Source organism: Buteo buteo, chromosome 13 (assembly GCF_964188355.1).
Source record: "Buteo buteo chromosome 13, bButBut1.hap1.1, whole genome shotgun sequence".
NCBI classification, from domain to species: domain Eukaryota; kingdom Metazoa; phylum Chordata; class Aves; order Accipitriformes; family Accipitridae; genus Buteo; species Buteo buteo.
The window spans coordinates 30,253,804-30,279,225 of record NC_134183.1 but is presented as its reverse complement, the minus strand read 5'-3'; the positions used below and the strand labels follow the sequence as shown (position 1 = coordinate 30,279,225).

General features: G+C 41.8%; 1 protein-coding gene across 1 annotated transcript in view; it reads left to right on the top strand.

The window, feature by feature from the left end:
- The first annotated feature begins 1,617 nt into the window (after window positions 1-1,617).
- PRTG (protogenin) overlaps window positions 1,618-25,422 on the top strand; it is an 86,466-nt gene continuing 62,661 nt past the window's right edge. The window contains 2 exon segments of the mRNA XM_075045331.1: window positions 1,618-1,705; window positions 2,641-2,943. Of these exon segments, the coding sequence (XP_074901432.1) occupies window positions 1,618-1,705; window positions 2,641-2,943 (391 nt within the window).

Sequence of the window (25,422 nt, the reverse complement as noted above, 5' to 3'; positions counted from 1 at the left end):
ATGTGCGGTTCTGCTCTGCAAAGGGATTGTGAAACTGGATGCCTTTTGGGTAACTGATTTGCACGTAAAGCAAATCTTTCCTGACTACCTTTCCTGAAAATTCACGCTAAGATCAGAGCAAGCTGTATTCTTCTGCTCATGTATTTTTGACAAGTAAGGAAGGTGATATAGGTCAAACTATAGCTTACGCTGTGTTTAGATAGCTCTGATTTCCTCCCCAAGGCTTTCAGAGGAGTCATTGACTGAGGCTGTAGCCAGTCCCAGTGATGATGCAGCAGAAGGGACCAAGTTTGGCTGCCAGCTCCCAGCTCTGTGAGCTTTGCGGTGCTGGCAGGAACAAAAAGCAGTAAAAACTTGCCTGTCACTGAAGTCAGCAGCTCTCACAATGAATGCAAACAGGGGGCAAATCTGCTGAGTAAGAAGATGCCTTCCTACATGGTAACTTTAGAAACTAGAACTCTGAACAGACAAAAAAAGAGCTCAGAAATCACTGGCTGCAAGCATGGAGTAAAATCATGACTGAACCTGAAAGCTTAAATTGATAGTGGCAGCATTTGATTTGATGATACCGTCCGTAGGGTGTCGACAGCATGAACCTCAAACCTTATGCTTGCCGTTCAGGTTGCATTTCAGCAAGCTACGCTTATGGCTGCTTTCTGGTGGCAACAAGTAAAGGGCAGCTCATCCCCCGCAGCAGCTCACTGCCCCACACGGCCATCTGGAAGCGGTTTTATCGGTGCTGTACGAGGGGGTCAGCGAGAACCACCGGCAAACTGGCACTCCATTTCCGATCAGTTCCCGTCCAAAAACTAGCCTGCGGGTGTGGGAAAGCCAAGTTTCACCTGGGCACGGGGGTGCTCTGCCCAACCTGGACATCCCCGCACCTGCCCCGGCCGCGGCAGGGTCCGCCGCATGGGGCTGAGCACCTCTCCACGGGCGGGCAGCTCTCTAGTTTTGGCACAGACCCTCGGTAAAGCCGGGCGCGGCTGAGCGCACGTTTTGCAGATGCTCGCCAGGCCGGTGAGGAGAGCGCTGCCGTTCGTGGCGTCCCGGGGGAACCCTGCGCCCTGGCGGACGGCGGAGCCGCCAGCTCCTCCCCTGGCCGGAGGGGCTCAGCCCCAGCCCGCGAACTACCGGAGCCGGCAGAACCCGGCCGGTTCGGGGCTGTCCCGGTGGGCCGCCGGGGAGCTGCCCCTGGGTGCCGGCGCTGCCCGAGAGGCCGCCGTCCGGGAGAGGACGCGTCTACGGGGCAGCGCCGGCGCTCGCCCGGGCGGGGGGGGGGGGGGGGGGGTCGGGTCGGGTCGGGCCCGGCCGCGCTCGGCCCAGATGGCGCCGGACCCCGCAGCCCCTCGTGCGCGGGGCCGGCGGGTCCCGCCGCCGCCCCCCCGCCCGGCGGTATTGTCCGCCGCGGCCCGCCCCGTCCAGCGGCGTCCCTCCCTCCTCCTCCTCCTCCTCCTCCCCCGCCCGGCCCTGCCCCTCGCCCCTCTCCTCCCCAAAGGCCAATGGAGACGAGATGCGGAGAGTAGGGCCGGGACGGGCGCTCCGGGGCCGCTCCGTCCGTCCCCTGTCTCCTCCCCTCGCCCGCTGACCGGTCTCTCTCGCGGCGGCCGGCGGGGCATGCCAGCCGCCTCCCGCTAAATGGCGCCGCTCCGCCGCCGGGCGCTGCTGCGGGCGCTGCTGCGGGCGCTGCTCCTCCCGCTGCCAGGTGAGTCCGCCCGCCCGCCCGCCCCGCGGGCCCATTGTCCGCCCGCGCCCCGGCTCCGCTCCGCCGCACGTGGTTCTATTTACCCGGCATCGGCGGGGACCGGCGGGAACCGGCCCCGCGCTTTGTTCGCGCCGCGAGACGGGGCGGGCGGGGCACGGTGGGGGGGCTCCCGGCCCCGCCCCGCCGGCAGGGGGCGCGAGCGGGCCGCGGGGGCCTCGCCCCGGGGCGCGCGCGGCGGGTAGCTTCCCCCAGCACCCCGCTGGGCGGTGAGCGACCGTTAATTAGCCGCGCGCTCGCCCCCTCGCGAGCCGGTGTGTGTGTGTGGGGGTGTTGTTGTGTGTGGGTGCTCCGAGGGGCCGGGTAGCGGGGAGGGGGTTTCGCTAACGATTTCTTGTAAAATTAGCCTTTTACGACTCGCCCTGCTCCGGCTCCTTTGGCAGGCTTGTAAAATTAGCGAGCGGCTCGGGCGCCTCGGCTCCCTGGGCGGCGCTGCCCCGGCAGCGGTAACGGTCGCACCTGTGTGGCAGCCCCCGCCGGTGACGGGGTTGGCGGCGGCGGTGGCAGAGCGGCTCCCCGTGCCCGCCGGCCGGCCCCGCGGGGCTCGCCGGGGCTCACCGCGACAGCCAGCGCCTCCCGCGCTGAGCCCTGGTCACGGCTGGGCGGGTGCTGGAGGCTCTGGTTCTCTAGCTCCTTGACACAAGCCCGTTTGCAAAACTAGGACGCAAGCGCCTGGCTTTCTGTACGGCGCTTGGAGTCAGCACCACGGTTTTCCCAGGGCTTTTCTGAGTTTGGAGGGCTCGGGGGACCTCGCAGCCTGTAATAACTGTAGTTTTACCTCGCGCTGCGGGTTCAGCGAGATGACTTGCAGCTCACGAGTGCGCTTGGTAACTTGCACGTCTGTACTCACAGGTGAAATCTTTTTTTCTCTCTCTTAGGAGTGTGGTGCTTTAGCGAACTGTTTTTTGTGAAAGAGCCTCGGGACATTACTGTGTCAAGGAAGGATCCGGTAGTTTTAGACTGCCAGGCCCGTGGTGAAGCTCCTATAACTATTACGTGGCTGAAAAATGGAGGCAAAGTATCTGAAAATGAACGGATCTACACTTTATCCAATGGCTCGTTATATATCAGTGAGGTGGAAGGAAAGAAAGGAGAGTTTTCCGATGAAGGATTTTACCAGTGCTTAGCTCTGAACAAACATGGGGCCATTCTCAGTCAAAAAAGCCACCTCACACTAGCAAGTAAGTTCCAGCTCTTGTTTATTAACCTGCTCCTGAGTCTGTGACAGCAATTCCCTGAACAGCACACAACAACGTACTGTTTTGATTATGTACCCAAAAAGACAAATTACAAAAGCAAAGAGCAAGTCAATTCTACAGAACCTTTGTTTCCTTTGAAACGTTAAAAGATCGTGAGCAAAACTCTTTGAGTCCCTGATGTGGCAGGAGTGGCACAGCCACCTGTGAAACCTCTTGGGCAGTGGTGCCTTGTGTGGGTGGCTCAATGCAGGTCACTGGTCTCCAGAGCAAGTGGTGATGCAGAGCCATGCTGGTAACCTGCTACAGAAGTCCTGGGTCTTGTTTCTCAAGTCCTGTTCAGGCAACCTTACAAGGGTTAGCTACAAATCTGATAAAAAAAGTTATTATTCCTTGTTCAGTAGCTTGATGTTGTGTTGTGCCGTCTTGGGGTAGGGCAGAATGATAATAAAGGCGGTTGTCTTTGGAAAGGGGAAAGAGGGGAAAGGTTTTCTGGGCAACCATGAGGGTTATATTACCACGCCCTCGCTTTTCTAAGATGTGTGTTCAGCTGAGCAGTTGCAGGTGCTGTCCCTTTTGGAACCGCCTCAGGGTCCTCTGGAACTGACCGTAAGGGCCTGTTACGTGGTTCTACTAGGAAGTGAGAGTCATGTTTCTAGGGTGACTCCCTACTACTGGACGAATGGTGAAGGATATAGTTGTGTTTAAGTGCCTTTATGGCTTTAACAGTCTGACCCTGAGTGTGCGTTGCCCTGTTTTCCTAGCATCTTTAAACATGTTGAGCAAGAGATGTGTGTTAGGAACTGAATGCCATGCCTTTTTCCATGCCAGTGCAGAGCTTTGCCAGTAGGCTGCTTCTACAACATTGTCTTTTTTTGCTTTCCAAAAGTACATGGAGTCATTTCAAAGAAAGTGCAACACAGAGAGTACACAGTTTACATAGTCTTCTCATGTTCCCTCTGTAATAGGACTTAACTGATAAACTTAATCTATTAGGAAAAGGCTTCCCTTGACCTCTTCAACCCTGTTCTTAGTAGCAAGTTGCACAAAACTGTGGTGCTGATACCTCTATGGAAACTTGATATTGGTTGTAAATTGCAAGTTTTACCAAATTCAGTCTGAAACTAGTTAATACAGTTGGTACGTTAGCTTACGTTAAAAAAATGTCTGAATGTTAACATGTTAGTTTTTCCTGTGCGTTTCTGAACTGATTATAAAAACTGTCCATAAGATAGCCCAGGAAGGTGTGAAATACCTTGTTCAGTGAGCTAGAGCATTGGGCAGTTGAAAACCAGCCTGGAAGCAGGTGGCTCCACGTTAAGTGACGGGTTTTTCACGTGTTGTAAGGGGCTGATCTGCGAACTCTCCATTTCAGAAACCTGGCTACTTATTACTTTGTGTCATGGCATCTTACTCACATACAGGGTTAATAGACTAAGCAGTTCTTGGATACTTTTGATAAAATGGTGAAAAATGAAGTATTAACTTTTAAATTCATATCATTAGGTTTCAGAGTGCCAGCACCATTAATAGACAGACTGAAGAAAACCTTTCGTAAGAGGATGGAAATTTTGTTGTTGTTAATAAATGTAAAGCAAAGCTGATGGATTCTGTGTGTAGGACTGGGGAAAACTGAGGGCCATTTTAAACCTGAGACATTGCAGGATGAGGTCTGTGCTCAGTATCAGAGAACTTCTGGAATAGTACAGAGCACTATAGTAGTACAGCATAGGAATACACTTGTAGTATCTGGTTTTATTCAGACAGTACTGAACTTTTATATATGTTTGTGTCTCACATGCACATTATTTCACCAGAAAGATGATTTAATTTTGTTTTCTTTTTTTGATAATGAAAGATTTTCACCAAGGAAGTGTTGTGAACCAATAGGTTGCATGCTGTGGAGTGAGACTCTTGTTTTCCAGCCCCCCCCCCTTTTTTTTACTTATTTATTTTTTTTTCCACTTCCCCTGTAAGACTGTGACAAAAGGTTTCTTCTTCTTTGAATACTTGAAAGGTTTCCTATGGCTTTGGGGGAAAACTGGAAGAGATAGTGGATCCATAATGATCACAGTAGGTGTTGACTTAGCGATTAAGTGGTTAACTAGTGGCCAAACATGAAGTTTTCCTGTGTAGCAGTCTCTCCTTTTTAGTCATATTCCAATCTGACTGGTTTCAGAATATCATCTTTACTGTAAAGCTGTGAGGTAAGGCGGTAATTTGTATCGTTATATTTTGAAGCCCATAAAACACGTGCAAAAATTAGTCTTACATCTCATTTTTACAGTGTTTCTGCCTGCTATTGTGACTTGATTGAACTTTGCAGATATTTTAAGTGAAAGAATTTACAAGTCTTGTGCGGGATTTTGTAGGCTTATAATTTTTTTTAGAGGCAGTTGTCCGTTGCTGCGAAGGCAAATTACCTTGTGGTCAGGGTACAGGAGGAACTATACATATTAAACAGGTAGAGAATAGGCATTAAATGGGCATTCTTTCTTTGGAGGAAAAAAGCAAATGCTCTCTTCAGTCAGTGGTAGCAGCAGGGTGCGAGGATGTTCTTTTACTTTGCCTGTTCAGAGCTTTTGCCAGTAAGCTTGTCTTTTGCTTCAGAATTGTAATGTTTAGTGTTGCATTTGGAAATCAAAAACTTTAATCTGTCCAAGAGTTTAAGATTTGAACACACAAGGAGATCAGATCTTGGTTTCTAAAGTTAGGAACTGGAAGCTGAAGGTTGCACTCGTGGCAAGAATTCCATTATTCATGTGCAAATTAAGAATTCACAGGGTTAAAAGGTTAGAAACTGGCCAGGATGAGGTTTACCCTTGTGATAAAGAGCAGATGACCCTCATTCATTGGCCAAAGCTTTCATGTAGCTCCTCTGCAAAGTTAGTGATTGCCATGAATTGTTCTTGAGGAATGCAGAAATTCAAATGTGAGCAGGCCTTTCCTTAAGTGTCACTATGGAGCCTTATCTCCTGAGCACATCAGAGTAGGTCTGCGGGGACAGGGTTCCTCCCCAGAGGCCCCAAGGCTTTGCTTTCCTGTTGCTCATCCATGCACAAAAGAATTTTACTAATTTAGGGCTTTTTTTTGGTGAGATCCCCCTACTTTTTTAAAGGAAACTGTGGGGCTGAGGTATTGCTTAGGTAAAAATACTAATTTCGGTACATGCTTGTAGTTGCTTCAAAAGTAGGCTAATTGACGTGGGGGGAGAGGAGGAGGAGGTTCCAGTGTGGTTCTTTGTGAGGCAACATGTGGGGGTAAAATGCTGATAGTGAAGAGTATGACTTAAAATTCAACTTACTGCTGCCACTGCTACTAAGAGAGGTATTTTTTTAATGGAATGTAAAAGAAATGTAGACTGTGGAGAAAGTCTATGCACTTTTGGTACAACTTTGAATCAGCCAAAAATAAACAAGCTGAGATTTTTGTATTCCTGCATTTTTAAATTATGACTATTTAACTGCAGTTAGCTAAGATTCTGTCTTAAAAATGAAGCTAGACTTCCAATAAGGTAGCATTAGGAAAAAATGGAGAAGGTGGATCATGTTCTGAACCTAGTAACATGGGCTTTGGGCAGTGATTGGACAGGATGCTCATTGTTTATTTCCTTTTCACAAAAAGTGGAAATTGAAGTCCTAAGATGGTTGGATGGGATATATACAGATGGGTAGGAGCGTTCCTAGATAACCCTTTCTCCTCTTGTAACTTGGCTGAATTGATTTTAATGTTTGTGAGTTACAGGAAATGTAACCCCAATTCTTCGTGTACAGGTTTCTACATTTCACAAGAGGGGAAGGTTATGCAAGCAGAAGGCTTCTGGGAACACGCTCCTGGAGGGAAACTGTGTGTGCATGCTGCACTGCAGTTTGTGAAGCTCTGGGCTATACTTTGTGGAGAGTTTGTAATTCTGCTTACCTGCTGTGGCAGTGATGTGACTTCTGGTCCCACTGTTGTGCCAATAATTGGCAATATTTATGTTTTGATATCTTAACATCTTTTGCTCTGCTTTTAAATATTTGCACTTAATAGTGCATCCACTTGAGCCTTACTCTGTACTGTGACAATCATGTTTTCTTAACTGTTCCAGCTGTTTTTTCCCACTTTTGTATTGTGCCCTTCCTTGCATTCCACAGCTGCATATGTGGCTAACTGAACAGGGAACTGATCTGGGTTAAAATAATAGAATTAAAACAAAAGATGGTGTTTAACCCAGATGAGTTCCCTGATGCGGTTTGTCACAGAGCCACTCACAGTGATTGCACTGGTGTAACTGAGAGGAATGATGTGGAGGTGGGAATGCTTAGTGGGGACAGAGGAAGGCTATTGAAACTTAGACTGTTGCAAAAGTAAACATCTGTCAAACTGTGGCCTTTATGGAACATGTGCGTAGGCAAAAATTTTGCCTTTCTGCTACCAATTTTTTTAAAATTAATTTTAATATCTTGCCTTAAATGAAGGGATTAATAGCTGTGGTCTAACAATATAAATTTAATTTTGTATGGAATCTGTCATTTCAGGTCCAATGCATATAGAGCTCAAAGGTAGTTTTAATTATTTTAAATAGTAATGGAGAGAGGGAAGACTTTGAGATGGAAGGGTGGGGTTAGGGGGCAGAAGTGTTTTTTGACTGAAGTGGAAGCGAAATGGCAAATGGCAGTTGTAGACAATGGTCTTGTATTAAAAGAGATAGCTAAATCTTAATGCTGTAGAACTGGTGTGGTAACAGACAGTTTGAGGAAGCTCTTGCTTTAGGTTTTTACAAGTGCTGCTTTGTTGCTATTGCTTTGATTAGTTGATTTGGATGTCCTGAAAGGAGAATCAGTTTCTAAGCTGAGAGTGCACATGGCTGATCCTTAGTGCATTTAAATTCCAGTATTTAAGGCAGGAGGAGGATGTTTAATGTCTCAGTCGGCAATGTCAGTTGATAACAGTGAAGAAGAGCAGTAAGATTTTTGTTCTTTAACTGAGATACACTGAAGAAATAAGAAAACTGGGATATATTTTCCTTCTTAACTCTTTCTTGTAGGATTTTCCTGTAGAACTCCTCCAGAACTCCCCCAGACATCTTTTGACCTGAACTTCTACAGCACTTTTACAAAAGAAATTGTCAACATTCATTTAAGACATAACTGCTAGTTTTTGGTGGGTTTTTTTTGGCACTAGGGCATTCCCTATTCTTTCAGCGATGACTGGTCTGCACTTGGAAGAGCTCCTCTACAGACTAAGGGATGGGCTTTTACATTGTTGCCAGGACAAAATATGTATAAAACTTTACTTAGTGCACATGAGCAGTGTTTGTTTCCACTACCAGGTTACTAGAGAAGTGAGCTTTTTACGGGTTTCCTCAACACTTCAGTTTCAAATTTGTGTCAAGCATAGTGCCAAACTGAGGCATTTCATGCCCTTACTTTTCTTCCTAGCTAGTAAGGCCAAAGCTGTTATGGTTTTTACTAGTTTTTATCACCATAACGTTATAATGTATAAAGTTTTTACCAGCTTCTTTTTTAAAGGAATACTCAGTCTTATTGGCAGTGTACTCTGTAGCTAATAAAACCTTCACCTACGTGAGAAATGTTGAAGGAAAACGTGGTACTGTGCTGGAAGTTGTTCAGAGCTGTGACTAGAGGCACTTGGTTCTTCCCTGGTGCAAGTTATACGTGTGATATGTGCACTAAATTATTGAGATTTCTTGTCTACTTGCAAAGCAATGCACGGCAGCAAAGGATGCTGTTCTGTTCTTGCAGTGTGGTGCTCCCCCCCACTGCTCCCTTTCTTCCCCCTCCCTCTCTCTCTGCATTTCTTGGTGTAGAAATTGTTGAAAGGGCATTCAGTAAGGCCCCCTTTTGTCAGCCAGCTCTGATTATCCTAAAGAAAAGGATCTCACTCTGAGCAGTTGTTTGCCTGGAGACTTGTTGTCACGTCTTCACAATTTAACAGCTGTGGCTATTGATGGTGTGCAGAACAATTTAAGACAATGACAAAAGAGAATCTTGGGGGAAGAATTTAAAAGTTACTAAGCATTTTCCTACAGAAATATGGTCATTTCCATTGTTGGACAAATTTGTGCTTCGTTTTGGTGTTTTCCTCAGGATTTTGTATTTTTCCACATCTTATCTCCAAAATTGTGGACATAATCTTTTGTTTAGTTTTGCATTGTTTTTTCTGTTTCATCAGTAGGCCCAGCTGTTAAATTGGGATTGGTTACTTCCAGTCTTTATAACTAGTAATCACCACCTAAGTGAAAAAGTAATCAACAATGTCAAGTCTCCACATTTTGTTGAGTAAGCGTGGGTTGTATGGTCAACATTAGTTACTAGGGTCAACCACTATGTAGCTTTTAAGTAGCAGGATTTTAAGCAGTGTCTACGTTTAAAAGTTGATTGTCTCAACAATTGAGTTAGAGGTGGAAAAAAAAAATCATTCTAGGTGATCTGTGTTGGGATTTAGAAATCCATCTGGCAGCCTTACAAGACCTACATCTATAGTGGAAACATTTTTTGTTTGTATGGATGAAATTGTTACTTTTTTAATAGATGGAGATAAACAGCAGACATAAGAAGGAGATGGTTGTGAAACCAGCGGAGTGTGGAGGGTGTGTCTGTAACTTACTTTATTATTGTAACCTCCTCTTGTGTGTTATTTTTTCTGTATGTAAAAGTTTTGGGGGGAGATGGCCTTCCTAATATATTAGAGGAAAATGTAAATAAGCAGTACTAGACAGATTTTTCTTTACTGCTTTTACTTTGCTTCATAGCTCTCAACAGCAATTCTGGTTAGGGTTTGTTCGGGGTTTTTTTCCAATGAAATAAAATTTGATCTGCTCAGATGAGTGGAAGTTTTTTTGTTTTTAACAACATGAACACTTGCAAAGGCAAGATAAACTAAGTAGCATCTGGATAACACAGTTATCTCAAGGCCCTGTTCCAAAGTGCTTGTTTCTCAATTGCCCGTCCCTGTTGGGCTTCTGGTAGGAGGTTTCTGACACATCAGTGCATCTGCAGCTTACGGGAATAGGATCTAGGTATCATTCCCCCTAGATGCACATAGGTGTGCTGTATGCTCGTGCAGTTCACTTAGGTTCTTATTAGCACAACCCAAAAATGTCAGAATGTGCAATCTTTGTGTTTTATGGGGTAAAGATTTAAGGGTTACCCAGTCTTTCTGCACTACTGTTACACTAAACAGCTTTTAAAACTCCCACTGTGGTCCGGGTATTGCCTGAGTTTAGCTGATGGGAAAACTCTGTAAATTTTTCAGTAGTTAAGCTTGAGGCAGTTACATTTGCTTCTAGCCTGAACACTTCATTGTAGCAATTGTGATAGTATTCAGTGAGTACCTTCTCCTTTACCAGATGTCAGACCAGTAGAATGCAGCATGAGAAATGAAATACTGAAAATGAACATGTTATAAAAGATGTAGGAATGCTGACAACAAGCTTTATATCCAAAGCTCTTATCAGAATTTAATTGTTAATTTGAGGCAAAAGTTACGATGTACTGAGATGCTACTTCACCATCTCTGGAAGGGTTACTGGGGACTTAGCTACTGGGGAGGGAGAAAGTCAGCAGGGAGTGCAGTTATTTAATCTAATGTAATTGAGGTTCTTGGGTTTATATCTGTATAAACTGATTTCCTCCTCTGACTAAAGTAGTAAGAATATGCACTTATTCCTCTAAGTTATTTGAAACTGATCTTATGAAGTTGTTTCTGCACATAGGCAAAGTTTTGAGGAGAGGAATGGCTTCTGGAATATGAAATAAATGGAAATGCACTGATTGCAAAGTTCTAGCAAAATTGGGAACAGGCAAGAACTTTTGTTATAAAACCAGAAAACAGGTAGAAACCTCATTAAGTAGTTTCCTGCAGTCATGGGAGTGCAGGTTTGCAAGGCTCACAGAACATGTGATACACTCTGTCCCAGCTCCTTCTATAAACCTGTCCATTCTGTGCAAGTTTACAGTTCTGTCCAAAATTGGCAGAGTTTTCTGAATCACAGCTTTACGTGGGGCAAATACAGTATTTTAGAAAGGAGAAAAGAGTTTGTCTCTAGCTACAAGCTACGCTGAGTGGTACATTTATGACAAAGCAGCAAAACTTACCTCGTCCTAGTCCTCTAGCCTCAGAACATGCTAAAATTATGATTTCGAATTTAATAATAGCAACAATTTACCTTGTCTTAGAAGTATGTGTAATGGAAATTTGCTATTCAGCTCTGCGGTGAAGTAGTTCAATTTTGAAATGATTTGTGTATGAGAGTTTTGAAAGAAATAGTCACCTGATTGACTGGGGTAAGGGATACGTAAAAGTTACTACAAGCATTAAACATGTCATCTGGTGTTCTTTTAATACATAGCTGGGGGGCAGTTAAACTAAGTCTTTATAGCTTGTGATGTATATCTTGTGTATAGTGATGCATGAATGTTGGAAACTGGGGGGGATTCTGTGAACAGAAGCGACTCTGTATCTTCAGATTTGATTTTTAGCATCTTCAGATAATAATCCTGTTCACATTGATTGCTTACGTTGTTCTCATTTCAGTAGATTGGAATTTCTTGTGCAAAACCTTCATGTCTTAATGGGACCACTGGCAAACTGATAGAATTATAAAAGTAGAAAAAATGTTGGATTTTTATTCTATCAGTGTAATTTTACCACATGTATACTAGCTCATCTTTGGACACTCCGATAGATACACATGGCTTACTTAAAAAATCTTGCATTACACCAAAGATCTTTCTGAATCTTCTAGTCAAGAGGGCTTTGAGTTTTGATTATTTTCTTTTCTCTCCTTTGAGCCATTTCAGATTAAAGAAAAAAGTAGGTAAAATAGGGTTAGAAAAAATAACTTACTCTTCTATATCTCCTCAACTTTTGCAGCATGAGTTTCTCGTGTGAAGTAGCAATGGTCAGCCTTCTCTTCTCCCACTAAAATCATAAAAGTCATCAGCCTGTTTACACTGTGGGATTGTCAGTTCTTTTAAGCTGTATTGAGAGACACTCACTTCCTGTACACCTTAAAATGGAGAGGAAAAATTATCAAATAGAAAAACTTCTCATTTATTTGCTGATCTGTTCTAATATTACAAATTTTCTCATCATTTGTGTCCTCTCCCATGTTCCCACTCTTTTCTCTTTCTCATGTCAGGTGCAGGCTAGTTTTGCTGCATGTAGCTGTTTTTTTTTCTTTTCCTTTTTCTGTTTATAAATTGTCACATGTATGCTATATCATTGTTCTGGATTCGCAAAACTGCTTCTGGTGACCTCCCCTTTCTTATTCCTGTCCGATGACTGGAAGGAGGTACTGTTTTCCAGTAGAGCTTATTTTCACAGCTGTGGAGGAGAAGGGAAGTGTCATAAGATACTTTGAGGTCTGTTTTGACCCCAAATTTAGATGAGGTAAAAATGATTTGACAGAAGTGTAATATCTTAAGTGGTCTGGCTATCACTTCTAAATCAGATAATAATTATGATTAAGAAAAAGCTGTTTTGATGGCCATTACAATGTACCATAAAACCAGCTCTCTCTGTTACACAGTATTATTTTTTTGGTTTACAACTTGTTACAATAGGAATTTATCAAATAAGACATTACCTTTTTGAAGAAACTTTAAAATTAATCTTGAGGTCTTTGAACACACAGAAGAGTTTTAAATAATTTTTTTGCTTACTCCTGCTTGTACAATCTTCAACATTATTAATAATTGTTTAGGTAACTTATCAGCAAATTAACCAGTGTAAATTGTTAAATTACTATTTCACTGTCCACATCAAGATGTCTAGTAAACCTCTAATAACTGTAACATGTGCCTCAGGCAGAGCTGTGCATTATGTATATTCTTTGTAATGAGAATTCGTTGACTTTATGAAGCCATTGACAGACATTTATCATTTTGTTCATTAAACTTGTCTGTGACATCCGGCAAATTGATGTTAACTGGAAATATTCTCTGGGAGTTCTGGCATGACTCTGTCATTTTGCCTGAGGAGAGAGAAACTTTGTACGTAGCATGTCCCCAATTACAAGGCTAAAACTTCCTTCCCCCACCCCCTCCCCAAAAGCATAAGTGAGCATATGACCAGCTCTTTTTTCATCTTGCTTTTAATGCTTATTTATGCAAACAGCCCTGTGGCCCACAGTTTGCAAGCAGATTTATCATTGATCTTCAATAGAGGCTGAAAGTGGATACTGCTTTTATTAGTTCAGCCAGTCTGTGCCAGGAAGGCAGCTCAATTTTATCACACGATCAATCTATTGTAAAAATGATCATAATACGAATCCACAGTGCTCTGTGCACAGTGGCTTATGGAACAGGTACATGTGAGTTTGTATTCTGATGCATTGGCCTATGCTCTTAAAATTAGTGTTTCATTTATTAAGAAGTGGAGACAAAATTGGGTATGGGGATTTTTTTGTTTTGTTTTTTGTTTCTCACTAGTAGAATTTTTTTGTTTATTCCAGTTAGCAGTTAGTAAATATTATTTTCTTTTTTTTTCTTTTTTTTTTTTTTTTCCTTGTAAGGGTGTGTACTTTATTTCTAGCAATAATTATGTTTTCTAGTGTTTGGAATTCTTGGATATACTAAACATTAGAAGAGGTAAGCATTGCTACAGTGTACAAGAAATTAACTATGGAATTCTTGGTAGCATTGATGGGAGTTTTGTGACATTCCCAGCACGTGGCATTTAGTACTTGTTTTTAATGGTCATCATCTTTACCCGATGTTGCTTATTGCTGATTCTTATAAAATATATGGTAGATGACCAAATGCTTTGTTGAAAGCATTCATAATATATGTTGTAAAGCAGTGCTTTGTTTGGTCCTTTAAAATCACTATGTTTGGAATGATGAACAATATCTCATTTGTTCTGCTCTTGAGCACCCGGTGTGGAAAAAAATACGCACTTTTAACACCTGCCTGTGTTTGATTCCTGTGGATAGCTATCTCTAATAATGGTAGAGGTTGTTAATAGGATATCTGCCCACCTGCTAGTGTTCCTATTGTGCTACCTGAATCCAACTGTATCAGCAATCTTTCAAACGGGAATAAATGTACTAATAAATTGTGGCATAACTGACTGAAATATTTATTAATGGGTCAAAGATAATGTTCAGATTGTAGAACCTTCCAAAAATTGAATATCCAAAAATCCATTACATAAAATTTGTGTCTTTTGAGAGAAAGAGTAGAGCAGTTGGCTCTTTAAAATATATTGTGTCGCACTACATAATAGTTCACTGGATTAAATGAATTTATTGATTTCTGCTTCTTTACTGACACACATTTATGAGCAGTTTCTTTGGCACCATGGCCACATGTCAAAGGTCATAACTTTCCTTCACTGTGGAAGAATAAAAGCTTTCAGATGGTGAATCCCTGAAATCCACACAGTGCTTTATTCCTCCCCTTCCCCCCAGTATAATTACTGGTTTTGCATGACTTTATTTAAGATAAATAAACAATAATAATAAAAAATTGTGCACACTAAAAAAACCCACCCTATACTATCTATCATAAAATAACCACAGGCAACTATTTCTCTGCAGAAAAGGTGACATATCTAACCTGCTAATAGGTATCGTTATGATATACATGTAATGTATTAGGCTCTTTTATGGTCAGAGATTTTATTGAAAATGGTAAATTTTAACAATATAATAAACATTTCTCATAAAGAATTTTATTACATTTCAGTTTAGAAACAGTATTTTTTTACTTCAAGAGCCATGTCAAAGGCATATCACACTTTATGCACCAGAGGCGATACTGGAAGTAGATCCTACTGAGAGAATGAAGCACATTCAAAATCTGTGCTTTGTGTTTGGATGAACGTTTATAATGTTGACATTTTCTTTAATGCCTTTCATTAGAAGTAGCCTGTGGGATTTTTGGTGTGTACTAGATATGAAAGTCCACTGATGACATAAAGATGAAGCTATTAAAAAGGAAACTGCAGTGGAATATAAAAAAGTTTAATCAGTCCACAAGTTTGCAAAAAGAGAACAATAAATCATGCTTTAAACATCAAGTGGCTGACACTAGTTCTGAAATTTTGGAAATGTAGAATAGGACACAGTTAATGCCATATCTGTTGTGCAGTCTGTGGTGCTCATCCAATTGATAACTTGGCAGAAAAAAAAAAAAATAAATTTTTTTTTTTTAAGGTAGATAGTTATCTAACTAATGCAGTTAGCTGTGATGATTTGAACTGTCTTTCTGTGTTAAGCTGGCTGGAGGTAAGTAGACAAGAGTAGTGGGGATTTGGGACTCTCTGGGAAGAGTTTGTCTTTACTTTTTAGCAGCTACTAACTGGTAGGTTAGCTCTGACCATCTCTGGAAACAACAGTGTGAAGGTAACTTCTCTCAAGTGTTATTTTGATTTAAAATCATCAAAACATTTGTGCTAGGTAAGGTAAAAAAGGTTTGAATTGTTAGTAGGGCCTGGCTATAGTCCTCCTAGCAGGACTGTTTCTAAAGGAATAGCAGAGCCTACAGTTGTATCAACAGGAAAAAAAAACCATGATTTTCTGAGAAGATGTAAAAAGTCTTTCTGTCACCTACCCCAAGAAAGAGAATTAGCTGCTAAAGTATTGTTGCATAGTAGAGATGAAGAATGTTGGTGCTTTTAATCATGACTTTTGCAAAAAATACCAGTGGTAGACTTTTCTTCTGCTCTATTGTTTTGTGCAAATGATGATCTTATTTTAAGGGGGCTGGTGGCAATCATAAATTTACCAAATATTTGTATTGCAGTACTGTAGTTGCTAAGTTTCTGACATGCTAACCTTTTGGATAGAAATTTGTCATGTCAGTATCCATCTCTTCGCTTTTAATTTTTTTTTTTATACAGTATGCTTCTGCAGGACTGTTTATCCTGTTCCCTAGAACAAATCTAAGATGAAGCTGTTTTTTCTGTATTTTTGTTTTTCACTATAATAGCATGGGAATGGCTACTTAGGGAACAGAGACATGGAATTTTTTTGGGGAAGTGGTCTTCATGTCTGGAAGTAGCTTTTGCTGTTGCTATGAATATATTTGCAAATTTGGTTGTCATGTAAGTTCTGAGGAAAACTCTCAAACTTTTTTTTTTTTTTGCACATGTTCAGCACAGACTTACTCAGCTTGACGAGATAGAGACACAGAAGATACTGTTTGTGCTGAGCATGTTGCTTGTGAACACTGAGCTGGACTTTCCCTCTAAGCAGTCCTAGGCAGCTGTGGACTTGCCTTTTTTTCCTGTTCTGAATTAATGAGGAGCTACAGTGTGATCTAACACTGCCTGGAGAAAACAGCTGGCATCGAAAGCTGAACTAAGTGAAAACAACAGTCTAATTACCTGGAGAGGATGTTTGGGAGGGGAAGTGGGTGAGGTGGAGGTGTGAGTGGTCTCATGTGTCTAGAGGTCAGCGAGGGTAAGAGAAACGCATTGGTGGGAAGCGGCTAGTACTAAGGAAAAGTTTGTGGAGTGAGGCCTTGGGTTGGCTCCGTTTGGAGATTGCTATTGGTACAAGTTGGGAGTGGGAGAGGACTGAGGGGCTGGCAAAGACTGACCTGAGAGAGCATGCCCATCGGAGCAGCTGATCTTTCAGGATGTGGAATGTGGACCCAGGAGTTCTGGACTTCCATTGGGAACTTCAGAAAGACAAAGAATACCCTCCCAGTGAGGGGAGCTTTGAAGGATTTAAATTGTATCACTGCTTCAGCCAGAAGTTTCTACAATGTGTGACAGGAGTCAGCTTGTCCCTACTTTTCATGGGAAGTCTGTGATTACATGTTTCTAATGGTCTTGGTGTTTGATGTGAGGTTCTGAGGTTTGATCAATTGGAGCTGCAACAAGTTGGGGGAGCTGTGGTTGCAACACATGGAGTCCTGTGAAGGATCAGTGTCTTATCTTGGACACCTAAATTTAGTGAATATTTTGGGCCACAAGCCAACTGTTTGTCCATACCCAACAGTAAAATTTAAATAATAATAGAATGTCATCTCGGGTGTTGTGAGAGTAAATGCATTAACATTTGTGAAGAACTGTAGTGCAGAGCCCTGCAGAAAAGGCCATAGGGAAGTTAATAACTCTGTCTTCAGGGCAGTGCTTAATAGAGTGTAATAAATAAGGAATGAGGCCACACACTGAACAGAGAAGAGAAAACAAAATATTGAATAGATGCTCATTATGTGAGCACCATTCATTTGGTGCTGTGAATAGTGGGGGAAGTGTGGTTGTGCAGTTGGATTGTTTCCTAAAGCATGTATATAAACAGAGCAAATCAGTTACATAAGCAGCTTCATTTCTTCAGCTTCCTAACTTCTGAGCATTTGGGTTTGGAAATTTCATCTCATGTTTGTGTATACACACACATGTATGAGGCAGATATACTGAATGCTGTATTAGTGGGAAGGTTTAGGGGTTAGCTTCATTTATCTAGTGATGTATGTAATGCAGCAAAAAAAGGAAATAAATATGCTTGAAAGTATTAGTGTTTAATATAGGCAGGGTGTCAGGGAAAAAGAGACTTGTAACAGAGGGCACTGTGACAACTTCTGAGACAAGTTAAATATGTTTATCAGAACTTTTTGATTCAACCAAAACATGGGCTGGTGTCTAAGTGTGTATTTAGCAATAGCTTTAACTTCATAATAGTCACCCTCAGATAATTTTTTCTTTTATATAAAGGTTTACTGACTAGTGAAGATACTGTAGAGGTCTGCAGCAACATTTATAAGCCTGTTAGTGGTATTGTTTATCAGAGCGTAATCTGACTTGGGAAACCATTTTAGCACAGTACTAACAAACCCCACATTTAATTTATACTTTTGACTACAGTTTAAGCTTGTGTGTGGACAAGGCTTAGGTGACTGCTCACCTGTACACTCTCTGGTGTTCGTTAGTGCAACCTTTACTCTCTCTGTGACCTGACTTGAGAGGAAATTGGGTTTATTGCAAGTGTATGGGAGAAGAGCTTTTTTTTGTGGTGCATGGTATTAGGTAGGTGCCAGGAAGGACTGTGGGCTCCAGTAATGCGGAGGAGTTAGGATCTGTGGGTTTCACCTCCTCCTTCATCTGGGTCTGTCGCTCTTCTCAAGTATTTACTCCAGCACATAGCCTGGAGTACGACCTACTTGTTAGGCTACAGGTCTTACCTTGAGCTATAGGGCAGCTTTCTGGAAATACAGCCCAGCAGTCATGACTAGAGAAAACCCCTGATACTCTTTTTTTTGTTCCTTTTCCTGACACATTTATGTAAAGAATCTCAAAGGCAGTGAAGTATTCAACACCTCATGCCTTCAGTGTAAGGTACGCACCTGAATCCTGTTGGGGATCTGGCCCTTTGGGTGCCAGGATCTTCTTTATCTGAGGATGTTTTTCACAGGCATGTTAAGAAGCTGGAATTATGAGGAAATGTAAAGCATTATTTGTACTTATTTTAATTGTTCCTTTCCTCACTATTTAGTTGCTGCCTTGTTCACCATTGTCTTGCATTTACCTAAATAATGGTTGCCTAGCCTTTCACGAACTTGTGAAGAGGGAAGATGGTGACCACCTGAAACAATAATATCTGGGGCAGAATAGCCTGAGAACTTTAAATAACCAAAGGGGACTGTTTCCAAGGCAGCTAAGTGACCTTTGGATCCCAGAAGCGGGCTATTCATAGAGGCGAAGCCTTTGTCCTGCTTTGACCAGTGGTCAGTGAACTCTGGCAGGCCCCTCGGCTCACCATCTTGGCCCTAGACTAGCAGCTGGTGATTGATTCATTTAACTGTCCAGATTCACATTCTTCTGTCAAGGACTTGTCAAGGAAGAAAAAGGTTCTGTGGAGGGCTATTCATTTTACTAAAAGGAAGGGGATGCATTATATGATTGAGTGGATTACTTTTGGGTCAGAAGAGTTCCTGCATTGCTCTGTTTTAATTTGGCCTTCAATCAAAGAGAGATTTAGTTTATCAGCGCAGTGTGGTGCTCATGAAGAGGGACAGATCGTTTCCATTCCATCAGTGCAATAGGGCTGTTTTGTTTTGTGTTTTTTTTTTTGTTGTTTCCCCCCCTCCTTTCTATGATTCGTCCACCCCACCATTTTTTTGCCAACAAATCCATAGATTTTTGTGATTAGTTGATATGACAGAGGGTTAAGAATATTACTTTCTATTAATCTCACTCTTAGTTTTAATGTGTATGATATATGAATATTAATGCTCCTACTACCTCTCATGCATGGCGTTAAGCAATCCAGAAAAGCCTAGAGTAAGTAAAAGACTAGTGTGTTACCTCTGTTTTAGATGTGGAGAAAACTGAAAAGAGAATAAATTCTACAGGATCAAAATAATAAATTACTTTCCTACAGACAACACAGGCAGCTGTAAAGCTGAGGGTAGAACTTGGCATTTTCTATCAAGTCCCCGTTTTCACCTGATGAACAAAAGTTTATTGTACAAACCCAGCATTTTCCAAATGTGCAAGAGTGCTATAGGTCCATTTTTCTGCTGGTTTAGAATCCCTTTTTCTAAAACAAGAGGAAAGTGTTTCCATGCTTTATGAAACTTGAATCAGGTTTTCAATTTTATAATTAATGTGTCCAAAAACCAACTTTGAGTTGCACTAGGGAGGTGTGTTTCCTCTTCATTGCGTTGCCAGGCTCTTCTGTCCATCTTGCCTTCAGCTGGGCTGCGTTCCCTTAGCATTAGGATTTTTTTGCCGATCCTCTTCATGAAGTACTGAGAAAAGAACGTTGTTGCTTAGCTTCTTCCACTGGAAATAACTGGCATTAAAGAGCGGATCCCGCCAGTTAACCTTCTGCCTCCGTTTGAATGAACATGATGAGCTGCAGCAGATGAAATACGACCTTCAAGTTTCTTTACCCCACTCTCATAAGCTATGTATTGTTTTGATTTGGCTTATTGAACACATTATGAGGGATTTCTGATTGGCTTCAGGCCAAGGTGTTATACTTCTGCTGATGGAAGTACAAGTGCATAATTTAGAAGAAAATATGGTGAGGCTTGGTCTGTTGTATTCTTTTCTCTCCCTCATTTTGAGGGAAAAGGGAGAATTTTGTACTTGTTGAGATAAATGAGTGGCTTAACTATCTTAAGAGCATAAGAGAGGAAGGAAGTCTGAGATAATCTAACCTTGCTTAACTCTCCTCTGTTACACACCTCTACGTGTGTGTCAGAAATCTGGGATAAGTACAACACCTGTTGAATAGGCCTCCTTCTTTCATGGAGGCCTGGTGGTATTCTTTTCATGTCTGTGGTTTCATTTCCCGGGGATCAGTCCCCTTTCTCAGAGCTTGCTTGTTTCAGGCTGGAGCATGATGTCTGAGGCACTGGCTTCTCTGTGCCCCAAATAACACTTCCCTTGGTGCCTTCCTAGTGGCTTTGATTCATGGCCTTGAGTTGGAGATAAGTAATGAGCTTTTGAAAATCATGGAAAAGGAAAATGGGTTGTCGTGTATTAGTGAATATAAGCACTCTAATAACCAGAGGTATTACCTACTTAGTAGAACATGGCTATTTGCTTGCACTATGACTGGGCAAACTGGAAATCTGACTATTGCCTCCCACACAAGCAGTCAACACCCATAGCAAGGTAACTTCCTCTAAAGACAAAATTTTTTTGTTTCTTCTGTTTGCCTTTGATATGAGGGCTTTTATGGTGCATGCAGAACAAATTTGCAGGATATTTTCCAGATGCATAAGGGCGTGAAAGAAATATACTTGGGGAAAAATATAGGGATTTCTGTGACATTGATGGCAATATGATTTTTATCTGGAAGCCACACTTGTGATTTGTTTTATGTGAAAATGGCAAGAGTTGTAAACTCTTCCTCCTCCCTTACCTCCAGAAATATTCAGATAAGCATCTAATTAGAGGATTTAAGTAACTTCAATAAATAAGCAGTACTGACAATGCCTTTTGTTACTTTTTTTTTGGTGAAGTTTGTTTCTGCCTTTTTCCCTGCTGCTCTCAAACTTCAAGACATTCAGAATTTTGCTGTTAGTTACAACCCTCTGTAGAAGGACTGTTATTGGAGAGAGTTCTCTGGGCTGTGTAATGCGGTAGGGGGGCATTTGGTGATAGGGAAATTTGCTGCAGGCGTTTGGCCCTTGAGAGTGGAGGCATCTCTTTCTTTTCCCCATGGGAATGCCGCAATGTTGACATTTGGACAGGGGGCTGAAGGGCTTGAATTCCCAATGCCTCTCCTCAGTGTTTTGCAGTGAAATTGTGTCTTTCATCTTAGGATGCTGATTCTGAAACACTAAGCAAAAAATGGAGAGTGCTCATATCTCTCAGGGCTAGCGTTTCTGACAGTCTGAAGACTTAGAGCAACTCCATATCAGCTTACGCTCATTCATATGTGGATGGTGTCAGTTTGCCACTGTATGAAACGAAACCTCTTCCTCTGCCTCCCCCCAGATGTGAGGGAAGGCGCAGTGGTGGGCGGCGCAGCAGAGGAATGTGTGGGGCCCCGCTCCTGTACTGGGATGCGCTCTGTGGTGCTTCCTCTGATTGATGAGCTGGGCAGGGTGAGGTGAAGAATGGGTATTGCATTCTACTTAGGGTCTTGTTTTATTTTAGCCAGGAATAGCATTTATTTATTTTTAGAGATACATGACTGATAAATAGAGGTCTTACCCTTCTGCTGGCATCTGCAGTGAAATTCATTGATCAGAATGGGGCAGCTTTAGTGATTATTACATTTTTGTTGTTCTTTGTTCTTTGAGGAACCTTGGAATCATAGCAGTAAATCTTTAATTTTCTATTTCTATTTTTCTTTGTGGTTTTGTTTTTTTGGTTGGGCTTTTTTTTTGATGCCAAATTAGGATAGTTGTGAAGGGATACATCTTTTGTTGTACAATCCTGCTTCTGCTCTGATCCTTCTCTTCATGTCATAAAGTGCAAAACTGTGCTGGATGTTCCCCTTGCAACGTTGGGCTATTAAGCAGAACTAATTCTTCACAGAATGGCAACAACTCCAAAGAAAGGCATCTGTAGGATTAAGCATACATACTAGAAGGCAATCACTTGGCAAACTGCTGAAGGAAAGCAGCCCTTGCAAGGGAGAAAGTGGTGCGTTCTTTTTCCTGAATGCATGCAGCCACACAAGTAGAACAGCTTTGAAGCTGGTTAATGTGGCTTACTGTGTGCCTTTTCTGTACTATTTCCTACATTTCTTGTCTGCAGAAGAGCAGAGGGGAATTTGTTGGTAAGTGTGTTAGCATTTATTGTGCACTTCTGTGGCCACACACTTGCCTGGATGATAGATAGACTGAGAAGGGAAAACCCCAGCCAGGATGCCTTCAAAAGTGAAAAGATCAAATCTCTCATGCTTGTTTACATGATTCAGTAGGGTATGTCGGTTACACCATCAATAAACTGTTGAATATGTAGAATCACATATTTCTAAACCTCAATCTTCTATTTCCTTTAAAATAGTGCTAGTGATAAGTCCTGAGGTGATATGTATGCCTGGTTTTGTTGGGAGGGGTGGCAGTGATGTATTTTTTGCCACTTAGTAAATGATTGAGGTGTAGTAAGGCAATATATGTGGTTATGTGAATAGCTTACACATAGCTGCAAGAGGTGGAAAGTGCCGTTGTTGCAATATAATTAGCTGCTTTGACCAAGGTAAAATGGAAAGACTTGGGTGTATTATCCTCTATGTTCTTCCTTCACAGATTGGGAATTTTGATCCATGCACCCGCATTGCAGTTCTCCTGGGTCATCATCTCAGTGTGGCTCTAAGAGCATCTGATGGACTGGAGAACAAACAGTAAAATAAGGTGCTCATAGGTTGGTAGTGTGTCAGTTAGGATCCTCCTGTTATTTTCTCTAGGGCATTGGTGCTGCCTAGGATCCCATTTATTGTCACAGTTATGTTAATATGTCATGAATAACAAGCTTGTGTGTCTGTTCCAGTGGCCTGAAGAAGCGAGGAGGGAACAGTACAGTCTAATAGTCACCTTGTCAAATTGTATGTCTCTGTTCCTGCATGCATGTTTCTGCATTTAAAAAAACTTTTTGAAGGGTGATTATCCACTTCTGAGGAGCCAATTTTCTTTAACTCTTCTCATGTTTTTTCTTAACATACAGCAGACATGCTAATTATGAAGTCTTTCTGGTGCTAAGGTTAACGCTTTCCAAAATTTACGGTGAATATATGCTGCCTGTTTAGCAAAAGGAAAGAGCATCTTTCATAAAGTACAATATATCCTAAGATGAAATGATTGCTTTTATCCTTGAAAAAATGGATCAGTATCATTGAGACTCCTGGTGTATGGTGATGCTTAATATAATAATTTTGAATTCACAGTTTTACCCAAGAAGGAATGCTTAGACGGCCACATGTTTAAACGTTGAGTCTGGTGTGCCATTTGATGTGTTCTGTGCCCAGAAAACAAATATTTACAGGACTGAAAGCTTCTGAGACTGTAGTTAAATGTCAGTGGCCGGGCTTGCTACTGCCTCCAGTGATGTCCATCTGTGTAGGAAGTGGTTGCATTTCCACAACTGCCTCACGAAAGAGAGGCTGTTCCAGAACCACATGCCTCATTTGTTCTTTTTTTCTGCTGTTTTTCTCTGGAGCAGCCAAAGATGATAATTTGGTCTGTGAGACCCTGTCTCCAGACCTTGCACTTCTAAAGAGCTCTTGCAAGAGGGGAAGAAAGTTTTGGTTTGTTTTTAATGAAAACAGAAACAAACTTGGGAAAGTCAGGATGGACAAGGAAAAGACTATTCTCAGTTCTTACTGGGGGGAGGGAAATTTTTCCTTATCTTGTCAAGTTTCTTCTTTTCCATCAACTGTCTTCAGCATGCCTCCATTTGAGTCCTCCTCTTCTCTTGGCTTTCTGCACTGGGATAGATCAGAAACTTGCTCACAATAGTTTCCATACTGTATGTGGAGATGACAATATACATTCCTACTTTCTGAGGATATTGTAAGAAAGAAGGAATAAGAGGATATTGTAGGAAAGAATGAATAAATTAGTACATTTCCCTAAAAACCCAGTGCAGAATAGTCTACTTGACTTTAAAGTTTTCAGGAAGAGAAAATACTACATACAAAACTTCAGACTGGACTTAACTTTGAGAAGCTGGTGGTGAAAACTGTGCATGTGTGTGGCCAGAAACACTTTCACAGAATCTAGTCCCAACCCAAACAGTGGAGAGCTTAGTGATCTTCAGTGGACATATTCAGACTTGGTTATTCCTGTACAGAGATTTTTAAAGTGATCACTTCTCCGCCACTGAATTAGGAGCTTTAAAGAAAGGAGCAGGGGGGACCTGAAAGTGTTAGAGGAAACAAATGAGATTGCAGCTGACGTCTCCAAGGGAACTTTTGTTCCAGGGTGCTCAGGCTGTTGACCTCTTTGCTTCTCCATTTCATTGCCTTTATATTATAGCATACTTCAGTACCAGAAAAGTAGTGGCTAGTTTGTGACTGGGCAAAAGCTACCTTTTTTTTTTTGGTTGGGCAGGCAATCATGGACATTGCTGTGTAAAGATTTTAATGCACAAAGAAACAGTTTTGCATTGTATTTTAAAAGTGTGGTTTTTATATATGAAGCTAATGATTTATTTCCTTTTCTCCCTTCTTATCAGAGATTGGAGAGTAATTCCTAATGATCTGCATCTTAGTTTGGAAATCGTCTAAAAATGATACTTCTTAGATATCTGTCAGCAGGTTGGCAAAAATATGAGAGAGGAAAGGAAAAAATAAAACATACCATTGTTTCTTCCTTTTCCTATTCCTTTCTCTACCACGCTTCCCTCTCTCTGTTTATTTTTAGTGGTGGAACTAAGTATATGGTAGGCTAGAAGTAAATGTTTTTGCAATAAGGTGACCATAAGTTTTAGCAGAGCAGACTGTTTCCCAGATGTAATTGACTGGCAGTTTGTTGAAGGCGAAACTGCAGTAAGCTCTGTAAAGGAGCTCATCCTTTAGCTTAGCAGTCAGGGCCCTGAAGAAGATTTGTCCAGAGCAGAGGTAATGAATTGAGAATAACAGAAAGGGCAGATGGCCCAAATCCTCACTCGTTACCTCATCTGGGGTCTCCTTGGTATTTATCAGTGAAAGCTTTCTGTAATTACCCCTATGTGCAGAGCAGTTTCTGGTCCCTCAAAACTCAAAATGTGATTTTGAGAGGGTCTCGTAGACTAATGCCTCAAAGATTTGCTCCTTGCCTACAACCTGCCAATAGTATTCTGTGAACTGAAACGTGAGGAGCACATGGTGTGAAGGATCAGTTTTGTCTATAGGGAATGTCAAATTTCATGGCCAAACCTGGCTCATAGTGTGTGTTTATTTGTCTTTCACACTGTAGAAATGGGGTTTCTTATTAGTTTTTTGCAATATTTGGAACTTAAAAAAATTTTTTTTTATTGTTTAAGTTTGTGTTTTCTATTGAAGTATTGACATATTTTGCACTCATATAAAAAAAGTAATTGTAGAGATTAGTAAAACAAACC